General features: G+C 43.2%; 1 protein-coding gene and 1 non-coding gene across 2 annotated transcripts; one reads left to right on the forward strand and one right to left on the reverse strand.

Moving 5' to 3' along the window:
- The first annotated feature begins 227 nt into the window (after positions 1 to 227).
- TRNAR-ACG (transfer RNA arginine (anticodon ACG)) lies at positions 228 to 300 on the forward strand. The gene has a single exon. It is a non-coding gene; the product is annotated as a tRNA-Arg (tRNA).
- A 2029-nt stretch (positions 301 to 2329) lies between these two features.
- On the reverse strand, positions 2330 to 11717 carry HAUS4 (HAUS augmin like complex subunit 4). The gene is made up of 10 exons (XM_063137436.1): positions 11643 to 11717; positions 9983 to 10052; positions 9757 to 9899; positions 9140 to 9256; positions 8585 to 8725; positions 6055 to 6151; positions 5664 to 5809; positions 4913 to 5043; positions 4184 to 4252; positions 2330 to 2592 (listed from the first exon to the last, which is right to left on the reverse strand). Exons 2-10 carry the CDS (start codon positions 10026 to 10028, stop codon positions 2415 to 2417), a joined length of 1068 nt encoding a protein of 355 aa, XP_062993506.1. The 5' UTR covers positions 10029 to 10052; positions 11643 to 11717; the 3' UTR covers positions 2330 to 2414.
- Between the last annotated feature and the right edge of the window lie 259 nt (positions 11718 to 11976).

Here is an 11976-nt window from a genome sequence, read left to right on the forward strand (position 1 = left end):
TTACGGACTATGTTTCCCGGCAGGCAACGCGCTTTCCGCGCTTGCGTTCTTATTTGTACTACATAAACCAGTATGCATTGCTCTCCCGAGGCCTGTGAAAAATGCAAGAACTCTCATTCCCAGCATGCAATTCCCACACGGGCAATTCCTGTTCAGATTGTCCTAAGCACGCGCTCACAGTTGAATCCTATATAATAGGGGCGCTGTAAGCTTTTCATAACGTCTGAGGGCCAGTGGCGCAATGGATAACGCGTCTGACTACGGATCAGAAGATTCTAGGTTCGACTCCTGGCTGGCTCGTGGAAGACATTACCTTTTCTTAATTCTGATTGATCCCCAAATAGTATCAGCAGCTTTAGTCAGTTTATTCTACTGTGAGCGTTCACATATGGTACTAATTGTTAAACCAAAGCGAAGGATGACACGTCAAAGCAAAGAATAGCATTTAGCGACCGATTTAGAATTCCAAATTAGGGTTAAGTGTTACCAACAAATCTGTTTTGAACACCGAATTTATTCACGGCTTGTTGCTAACCTTTACATAAGGAAGATCTACCTAGAGATAGACCTGCTGAATTTCTACTAATCAAACATCCTACCAGGAAAAGGTAGCACCCCTAATTATATTCCACAAATTAAAAGATATTAACTATATGGGTTCAAATATTTACACATTGGAAGTTCAAATTTTCTTGGTTAAAGACAACTAAAACTCACATTTGAATTTAAGAACTGAACCTTTCCTTCTGAGGTCAGATTTGCATTTCAGGTTCCCAGGGAATGAATATTTTATTGCATACCCAAGAAACTCTTTAGCAAATGCTGCAGCTGAGTCAGAGAGCTAGTTTTCTTTTATCCCACAAGAATTCACATTAAGTAATCTTGGCAGAATACCCTTATTTATTTTTCCTACATAATGCAGTAGTTGAGCATGTTATCTTTGAAAAAGCTTCTTTTCTTCTCTCCTCCAAGGGATATTGTATACAAGTGCACAAAGCTAATCTCATCAATAAGCAATAAGGATTTTTTTAAAATTTAACAGCAAAAAAATAAAAGGAATAAATAGCAACCATTAAAACAGCAACTTCGTGTCAGAAAGTTTGTTATCAGCAACAACTGTACTGTGAATTACTGTTAATAGAATTTCCTTCTGACCCATTTACAATTCTTCCCTGTGCCCCGAATATATACTGTATTTAAACCTGAAACTCTCTGTAATACCCCATGCATCTGATAGTGGCCTATAGTCCACAAGAGCTTGTACTAGAATAAATGTGTTAGTCTTTAAGATGCCACAAGACTCTTTGTTGCTTTTATTAAGAGTTAATGAAACTGATTTCATTAATTCTGCAAAGCCACTGAAGTTGCTCATGACAGATAGCAAAACACAGCAAGGGTCCTTTGTTAAAGCCTATTTTACAACAGAAGTCTATTTTTAAGTTGCCCTTGTGAGGCATTCGCAGAAAAAAATTGCAAAGTATAGATTGTTTATGGATTTTTCTTAGTTTATGGCTGTTTAATAACACACACTACAGTAACAGAACTGTTATATTGGATGCTTATTCATAGTTCAATTAAAGATTGTATTATATCCAGCTTTTCAGCCAAGTCTGGCTCCCAAACTAGCTCAAAATTAAAATCCATACAACAGCACAATATGGAAGTGGAGGTTCCCAGTTTTTTCCTCTAGGAGGAGCTGCAGATGAACTCAGAGTGTGGCTAATGTCAAGATGCCATCTACAGAGGTAGTAGCCCTAATATGTGAATTTTACCAAGCAGAAGTCAGCAGGGGGCACTAGATTCCTGGGTTGTGTTTTTGCTTTCAGATAAAGAACAAGACAGGAAGACAACCACAATAGTCAGTACCATTCATTCACTCACATTAACAGGCTCAGCCATTTATAAATGTATAAATGTGAAATTCTGGATGGTTTTTTAATTAGTTGGGTGCTGTTTATTTCTTTTATTGTGTTTATTTGTTTTTATGTTATGTTTTAATTATGATTTTCCCCCCTTCTAATCTGTATTTTGTTAGCCACCTTGAGTGCCATTTTTTGTGAGGAAAGGAGGGGTATAAATTAAATAAGTATTATTAGGAATATGTGTAGCGGGCTCTTAGGTTCTGTTCCTTGGAAATGAGGTTTTAATGAGAAAGAAATTGATTCCAAGAGTAACCCAGCAGTCTATCAGCAAATTGGGAGGAAAGGGCAGAAGAGGAATGAATATGAATTGAAACATTAGAGCAGCATATATTGGGAGGCAGGAGTCCAAATCTCTGTCCAACAGAGAAAAAGCACAAGATAAAAGAAATTAACTATTTTTTCTCCAGCTTTTATTGCATAAAGTAGCTGTTACTGGTCAGTACAAAACAAGTCAGCACTCAATTCAGGGTCTAGCTGCACACCACAGAAATCTCAGTTTTTGTTGAACTCTTTAAGCACCCACCGCCTATTCTCAATTATGGCTTGCAGCCGGGCATACTCCTTCACTAATTCCTCGAATTCAGGGCCCAGCGTCTCATAGTTGGAAAGGATCTTGCGCGAAGTGGCTAGGTCTTGCTCTTCTTGATTTAGCGTTGCCTTCAAATTGTCCCTAAAAATGAAATGCATGAATGAACACATTGCAGGGAAAGCTTTTGCAAACAGAGCTAAGCGTGGGACAAGACACCTTTTTCTGTCCTGTTCACAAAAATCATAGAATAGCAGAGTTGGAAGGGGCCTACAAGGCCATCGAGTCCAACCCCCTGCTCAATGCAGGAATCCACCCTAAAGCATCCCTGACAGATGGTTGTCCAGCTGCCTCTTGAAGGCCTCTAGTGTGGGAGAGGCCACCACCTCACCAGGCAACTGACTCCATTGTCGTACTGCTCTAACGGACTATGTATTCAACTTCTTTCCACTGTCCATTCCTATAGGCCCCTTCCAACTCTACTATTCTACGATCCATCTCTGTGCGATTTCCTCAACAAATTGCCAGTTAATTACTATTTTTTTTACACACACACTTTTAACCCAAGCGTTTTAGAATCACGTTATTAAGCAAGCACTAGAAAAACATGCATTTCCTTCCCTTTGTCCAAGGATGGGGAACCTCAGGCCCTCCTGGGGTCCCAATATGGCCCTCCCAGTTTCCCCAGATAATGATGATAATAATAATAATAATAATAATAATAATAATAATAATAATAATAATAATAATAATATTTATTTGTTACACGCCTCTCCCTCTGGATTGAGGCGGGGTACAACACAAATGAACACACTATAAAATACATATAACTAATTAAAACATTTAAAACTAATACATTATTAAAAGCAGCACATTATTTTTTAAAAAAGGCATCTTAAAATTCAACTGGGTAGGCCTGCTGGAAGAGATCAGTCTTTATGGCTTTCTTAAATTCTGTAAGACTATTAAGTTGACGAATCTCTCCCAGAAAACCATTCCACAATGGAGATGGTAACACTCCTTCCCTTGGCCCCACCCCTTTCCCCAAACACCAATCATTGGGTGGTTTCCTGGCTTTTGTGCAGTTTCCTCCCCAATTCTAAAAGGTTAAAGTGCCTCTGCTAAGGCTTAGTTACTGGCAGGAAGAGATTTAAGCTAAAATATGCTGGTATTTTTAAAATATTTCTGTACCCACCCATTTTTCTTTTGGCCTGACCCACACTGGAATGCAGCTCCCAAGAGCTTCCCTGGAACTGAATTCAGACCTCAGACTGAAACAGGTTTCTCACCCCTGCATGAGACCAATCACAATCTTTGTAGCTAACTGGAAAAGGCCTCTTCAAAATTACCTGCATGTAACACATCCGAGCCTCAAGAACAAAGAGGCAATTCTGTATGTGGGGCTACCGAGAGATCCCAAAAGCAAATGTGGTTTAGAAGAACAGGATCTCCGTTTCCTTTTAACTTGATCCCAGCACCACCCTCCAGTGAGGACGTAACTTATCAGGAAGCTCAATGCAAGCTGACTCTTCCTGACTTAGGGTACCTCAGAGATTACTTTTTTTAAAAAAAGCAGTTCCCTGCCAACAAAATACCATTTGCTGGTAATCACCTTCCAGCTGCTATCTGTATTCACACCTCCCACATTAGTAGGACCTGTGGGATCTCAATCTCACAGTACAGCTCTATCACTATGAGCAAAGACAAACCCCAACCCCTGCAAACGCCAGCTTACCTCATCATCCGATGGACGCCCACTTTTTCAGGCGTATAGGTTTCCAGAAGGATGCTCAATTCCTCAAGCCTATAGCAAATAGAGTTACTTGGAGAAACAAAGTTAACAGACACCAGACTCCTTCTCCTACCTGACTTCCAAAGCCAACAAAAAGGGGGAACCCCACTGCCAAAGCAGCCAAGGGCAAAGGAGCAGGAAAAGGGATGTTTAACATAATGAAAGAACTCCCAAAGCGTTTCAGACTCTCAAGTCCTTCTTCAGGATACTTTGTTAGAATACAACGGATATCATTCACACCATATCCATTGTCTCCTATGGTATCAACTGCTATCCACTGATTTCTAACAAAGTACCCTGAAGAATGACCCAAGGGTCTGAAACGCTTCAGCATTCTTACATTAAACACCCTTTTTGCTACCTCTATGCCCTTGGTGTTTTTTGGCAGTCCCTACCAGGCTGCCGTGCCCTTCACTCACAGATGATGATTCAACTCAGAACCAAAAACTTTAGAAGGTTCTAATCAAAGCTTTAAAATGTTTTCTGGATTGTAGCTTGCACTTATCTCTGATCCCCTTACTTAGGCACAAACACCATGACATATACACTAAAAATATATGGAGTAAGGGCTGGAAAACTTTTCCTTTTATCCCTAGACTCAAGAACCACACCTCCAAGCTTAGCTTCCCAACAAGAATGGCCTGTGTAGGGGAAAATAGGGCAAGACCTCACCGTAGCTTGAGGAACATGGCACTGCACTTCATCTCCAGGTATTGGGTGTTCAGCTGATCAAGTTCAGACTGGGCACCAAGGCGATACTCACGGGCCAAGCGTTTTAGTATGGCTAAGCAGCGTAACAGGACCTGCAGATGTGGGGAAATGAAATGAGAAGAACAAAGCACAGCAGAAAGAATATGCACAAGGCAGTGGATGCACAGGATAGCCCACGCATCTACAGGATCATAAATTTCCAGGCTTCGTAATTGTAGAGAAAAGTGTAAATATGTGGACAGTACTCAGAGAAGTCTTCTGTGTTGGGGAGAAGCTGGAAACAGCCCTTCAGTGGTCTGGGGGTATATCATGGCAGGGGTTATGCTGGGGCATGAGGAAACAGATATTTTCAAGAGGCAGCTAGGGATCATGCTGTTTAGAGATTTCAAGAGGTTAAAACAAGAAGTCAGTCATTCTCAACACACTACAACAAGCCAGAACAAATGCTGAAGCACTGACTCAATGTGATTCTTTGTCTATGTTCCCTGCCCCTCCCGGCCTCATACTCTTCAGTATCTATGAGTCTCACTCCACATCATTACACACAGACACATATACCCATTGCCCCATTTTTTGTTTTTTAAAAGTTATTTGAAACTTGGATGTCAAAAAGAATATATAGACATAGTTATGTGCACAATTCCGGACAGAGTTTAGATTTCCTTAGCAAAGAATACAGTCCACCGTCAACATTTTCTGCTCTATCCCTTACCTGGGGATATGCAGCTTTCTGTTGTTCCAACAATCCCACAAGCTCTTGGTGCCGAACCTGGGCCTCCTTCAGGCGCTGCTTCTCTACAGCCAAACTTTCTGCCAGTGTCCCAAACATCGCTCCCCGTGCAGTCTCACCAGCACCATCTGCAAGAGGAGGCATCAAAGTCAGGGGAACACAAGCGGGAGGGTGCTGTTGCAATCACATCCATCTTGTGGGGTTCCTATGAGTTAGCCACTGTAGGAATAGGATGCTGGACTAGATAGACCTTTGGTCTGATCCAGCACAGCTCCTCATAACTTCTTAAGCATCAAGCCCCAAACCCAATGGTTCCACACTCCTTTCCTGCACCTGCAGGAGCTCCCTTGAAAGTGTTGGAAGTGCGTCTTACCACTCTCAGGGCGATAGTAACTAAGCACAGCAAAGCATTTGGATTTAAGACGTTTCTCCAATTCTGTGGGGAGCTGCTTTTGCATTTGTTCCAGTTCCTGTGGGAAAGCACAGCAGCAAAGACTACATCAGATTATAAATGAGCTTAACTGTCATTGCTTCCCTTCAAGAAACATTGGGGATTTAAAAATATTTTCACTGAACACACCAGATTGGCACTTCAAATATCCACAAACCACGCTAGGGCCTTGATGATTCTAACTGAAGCTAGTCCAAGCAACTGGTAGTTATAGGGCAGAGGGAAGTTGGGGAGAAATAACACAAATAAAGAGAAGCCTCAAGTAACCCTCCCTATTACATAAAGCCAAGTAATCCATGCCAGCCCATAAAAATTCTGAAATCCATGGTCAGGTAATACTTTATTACAACCAACCAAATATGCACCAAATTGTGGGCAACCTTTTGAGATCTCCAGTTCACGTCATCAACCACGGTATTATAAAAAAAAAACCCGGGAGAATGGAAGAGGAGAAAAGTAAAATCCTCACTCACTGTTGAAATCATGAAGTCTGTATTGTCCAAATCTTAGCATGGAGAGGAGATTTAAATGGATTAGGCTGTATTAGGTGTCCACCCCAATTAGGCAATTTTAAAAACAACCCAATTTGCCTCAGACTAATTCGGAGGCTGCCCAATTTGACTTAGCAGCGAATCTCAACTTGGAAATCAAAGCTTCTATTATCATTGGAAGACATTTTTTTTTTGCTTTTTGACAGAATTGGAAGAAATTCACAGGCGTAGTAGCCTTTTGTGAGAGGTTTGACACTACACAAATAGATGCCTGGGTGGTGGTGTTGCGCTAGACACCTTTAAATTCTATATATACACACACACTGCCAATAGCATTTTTATATTTTGACAGAATTGGATGAATTTTTAAGGCTTAGCTGCTCCTTTTTGAGGAGAATGAGGCAGCGAAGTTTCAGATGAAAAGTTTCAGGGGGTTTTCTGCAAGAGCAGTTTTTATATTTTAGGGAGATCCAAAAAGGATGCTCTTATCCCCTTATGTTCTTCCTAGGCAATTTGAATAAAAATGGCCTACATTATAGAGGATGTCCCTAGGCAGGAAACTTGCAAAACGTCAAAAAAAATAAATAGGTGCAAGTGCTAGGGACATTTTTGTTTCCTGCTCATTGGCACCAAAGTTACAGAAAGGGTACAGGACTGAGTTGCATAATAGATGTGGAGAGGTAGAAAAAAATGTAGGGCTACCATTTTTAGGAAAACACCCAGTGCTACACCCTCCCAGGTCCCATAGACTCCAGCAAAACTCTTAACATTCCTGCTCCTGGGAGAAACACCGCTGAAGACAGAAACAATCATGCTATGTATTACTACAACATCCCTGTCTTAAAGCGCTGGGATTGGAAAGCCCTGATAGAATCATCTGTGCTTAGAAACTAGAGCTGTCAGTCACAAAACCAAAAATTAAGCCATTATATTTTTTTTGTAAAGTTCTACCCGTTGAGGCAGTAGAGGTCCAATGAGCCCTGAAGGTAATCTAAACCAACTCCTGTCCTAGGACAGAATCTCTCACATATCAGCCCTACCGTCGCTCCAAATGACAGCCCAGATATATGCGACGGCCAGGAGTGCCTACTATCAGCTTCGGCTGATACGCCAGCTGCGTCCCTTCCTAGAGTTGGAAGACCTAAAGACAGTAGTGCACGCACTAGTAACTTCGAGGCTTGACTTCTATAATGCACTCTACATGGGGCTATCTCTGTGCCTAGTCTGGAAACTTCAATTAGTCCAAAATATCGCAGCCAGGCTGGTCACTGGTACACCTAGGGGTGACCACATTACACCAGTTTTAAAATCTCTTCACTGGCTGCCAATTAGTTTCCGAGCAAAGTATAAAGTGTTGGTAAAGCCCTACATGGTTTGGGTCCAGGCTACCTGCGGCATCGCCTTCTCCCGTACAACCCACCCCACACGCTCAGGTCCTCTAGGAAAAAATCTACTTCAGCTAGCAAAAACTAGATTAACAACTGTTACCCAGAGGACCTTTTCTTCCGCTGCTCCCCAGACTGTGGAATGGCCTGCCGGAGGAGATTCGTCAACTTGAGTCTTTTAGAATTTAAAAAAGCAATAAAGACTGATCTATTCCGGCAGGCCTATCCAGTGAAATTTTAGAATGTTTTCAGGATGTTTTAATCATGTATGGTATGTTTTAATTCATTTTAATGTGTATTTTATATGTTTTTATACCTTTTGTTTTACACTTTGAATTGTTTTAGTTTTTGTGAACCGCCCAGGGAGCTTCGGCTATTGGGCGGTATAAAAATGCAATAAATAATAATAATACCCCTACAGATGACTCTACATTATGCATATAGGTGCATCTGAAGCAGTAGTTAATACTATACCATAGATACTGGCAGTAAAGGAAAAGTTTAATAATAAAACCTAAAGAGAAAGGATCATGCCTCCCCCAATAACTCTATTTATGGAGTATACAGATATCTTACTTGGCGAGGGGGAAGAAGTTCTAGCACCTGTGAGGATTCCAAACCCAAGAGAGATGGCTGTGTGCCTTGCAGGGAAGGATTAAGAGAAAGGATTCGTTTCAGCTCAGCTACCAAAAGCTGCTGCTCCAGGACCTCCAAGACCTGAGGGCGAGACACATCAGGGAGAGACGAACTTCCATTTTAACCCCCTCATCAATCCCACTAGACCTTCCCTTCTACACAAGACCCAGTGCTTTGCTCTGAGCCTCTATATCCTTCTGAATATCGCCCCAGTTCAGTTCCCATGCTCCCTGACAAGTTTATTTCCCAGAGTTCATTTATCATCCCGTATTTCTTTCCCTAACCAAAATCCCGTTTGTTGCCTCTGAACCTTGTTAGAGCTCTGTGAGATCCCACTTCAAAGCTTTCTTCAAGCACAGCATCATTTCTACAGTGCTCATGCCAACCCCTTTAGCCAGTCTCTTTCAAGGTTTCTCTCCCCTTCCAAACTCTTATGGGCAGCCATTGCTCATCCTCCATTTCCCCACAGATATTCAGTTTCTCTTCAAGCATTACTTTTCTGTCCTGTGGGGCAGGGCCAGTTCCCAATTCCCTTAGTGCCTCCTGCAGAAGCCTGTATATCGCCTCCCACTTCAGCCAATTTGCTCTGCGTAGCTGTAGTTCTTTCCGTGCCTACAAGGGAAGAAAGTGAGAAAAGAGGTAAACAGCAATATAGGCATTTGTGCATGATAAATAAATACACCGTTGTTAAAATTACCCATTGCTCTGCATATTCTACACTAGGTAATAAGGGGCAGGCAGTGAGGACCAATTCTGTCACAAGGAAAGAATTTTGCAACCTCAATTTGCATATATATATTTTGCATAATTTATTCTATTATAGGTAAGGGCAAATAGATATGTACCATGCTGAGTCATTGGAAGTATTGCCAATTTCCCCCATTCTGGGTTCTGAGATTTCAAAACGCAACGCCCACCGCTTTCAAGAGTCGTCTTTGCAACCATCAGACACAGTAATAAGCTTCCTCTTCCCACCGTCAACACCCCCTTAAAATAATAATGCAAGGTTGGATTCTCAGGATGATGCCTTTTATGTCCAACAATACCACATCCATGTTGGCACAGTATAGTCATGATGTGCATAGTAGCCTGGATAATAGCCCTTATCCTACCTCCTCCATTTGTTGTGCCAAGTTGACACTGAGCCCGCTGGAGTCCATATGTTTAGTGAGACCCATAAGAAGGTTAGCCAAGCCAGGGTAGGCAGCCAGATCCTCATCGGTGAGCGAGGACGGGGGCAGACAGCTCCCACAGCCTGTAGGGTTAGAAAGTGTAGGAGAGTCAAGTTCCTCCCTCTGGACACCTTCATTTTGCTTCTGGTAACCACAGTGATGTTACCTTGTTGCAGCAGCTCAGCACTGACAGCCCCCATGGCAGATGCCATTAGCCCTTTACCAGAAAAAAACACCTGGAAAGGAGAAGGGGAGATAACAGCAGTTAGCAGGAAAAATGCTAAGGCAAATTCCACAAGGTGGGGAATTGCAACAGTCCAGATAACGTTCACACCATCTGGTGCAGGAAGCTGGGAAAACAGCTTCATGCAAACCTGGGAAATCAGTTGGCTATTGGTCAGTGTGGTGTAGTGGCTAAAGCGTTGGACTGGGAATTGGGAGATCTGGGTTCTAGTCTCCATTCGGCCATGGAAACCCACCGGGTGTCTCTGGGCCAGTCACAGACTCTCAGCCCAACCTACCTCACTGGGTTGTTGTTGTGAGGACAAAAATGGAGAAAAGGATTATGTACGCCGCCTTGGAGGAAAAAAGGCAGGATATAAATGCAATAATTAAATAAAATAAATACCAATGGTTAAGAGTTCAACTCATGCCAACTAGAGATCTGCTAGAGCAGTGGTTCTCAACCTGGGGCACTCCAGATGTGTTGGACTGCATCTCCCAGAATGCCCCAGCCAACACATCTGGAGCGCCCCAGGTTGAGAAAGGCTGTGCTAGAGGCTCAAATCCAGTGTCCCACATCTGTACAAACTTATGGGACACTGATGACAAATTTTCTTCAGAGGACCGTATAAGTTAAAGGGCCAAGTTTCCTAGGAAGGAATGTGCAAGTTAGAATCCCCTCCTATCCCTCTTTGTAAGGAAGTCACACCAGCCTGAGGGAGATGTGCTCATGGCTAGTCCCCAACATGGCGCTTACACCAAACTGAGGAAGATCTCTTTGCCTCCTTCCTTATGGAAAGTCGCACTAACTTGCAAGCAGCTTTCCTAACATAAAGTAACTCTTCTTTATAGCAATCTCAGGGACGTAGGCCCATCTGCCTTCAACTTGCCAACGCCACAGCAGCCATCTTTTCCCTCCCTCAATGGTCATGACAGTTTGAGGGAGACTTCCCCAACCTGGTGACTTCCAGATGTGTTCGACTACAGCTTCCAGCATCCCCCAGCCAGCATGGCTCAGGGGAGCTGTAGTCAAACTTCCAGAAGGCACCAGGGTGAGGAAGGGTGCTGTATGCTATTTTGCAACCAGTCATGGCAACCTGAAGACAGGCTCCTTATCCTGTCCCCCCAGAATGCAATGGGCCACAAGTCAAGCTAAATGGCCCCACCTGAACATCCCTTGCACACACCCACATCCCTTAGCAACACCACCTCGACATTATACCCTGGCCCCTGCATTTTTAAGCATCCTCACAAGCAGGTTTGCCACTTTCCATGAGAGAGAAGAAAGTCTGCAGCTTTAAGAAAACTTCAGGACAGGCAGAAATTCAACAGATGCACCTTCCCTTTTTTTGTATGTGATGATAGTGGAAGCTTCACCAGTTCAATGTCTGCCTAGTGTACAACAGTTAAAAAGAAAAGGTGCCTTCCCAGAAAGAGAGGAATGGAGGTCCTTCCCACACACACACCAGCCTAGGAGTCCCCCATATTCTTATGAAAAAGGAAAATTAGCAAGGTTCAACAACAACACAGGAAGTTCACAGAACCCAACTACGTGGACAGGTCAGACGTGAGCGGGAAATGCCCACCCTGAGGTAAATCAGCACCTTTCCCGCCCTTTTTTTTTTCTTTCTCTCTCCCTCTTCGTTCCCGCCTTTTTCCCCTCTGAAGATTCGATTTGCACGCGCTCGACGTAACACGTTCCAACCGTCTCTCCGCGCGCCCTGAAAACCCCAGAAGTAAAAGCGCTTGTGGGCGGGGAGCAGATAGGTAGTGGGGCGGGACGCGGCGCGAGGTAGAGACAGGAAGCCAATGAGAAGCCGCGAGGAGAAAAGGAAGGCGGAGGCTTAGAATAGTGCTCATGGCAAGGGGAGGGCGGGCATGACAGGAGGGGCGGGACATCATCCGCTTCTTGATTGGTCCGGTGCCTACCAGCACTTC

This window comes from Elgaria multicarinata, chromosome 11 (genome assembly GCF_023053635.1).
Source record: "Elgaria multicarinata webbii isolate HBS135686 ecotype San Diego chromosome 11, rElgMul1.1.pri, whole genome shotgun sequence".
NCBI classification, from domain to species: domain Eukaryota; kingdom Metazoa; phylum Chordata; class Lepidosauria; order Squamata; family Anguidae; genus Elgaria; species Elgaria multicarinata.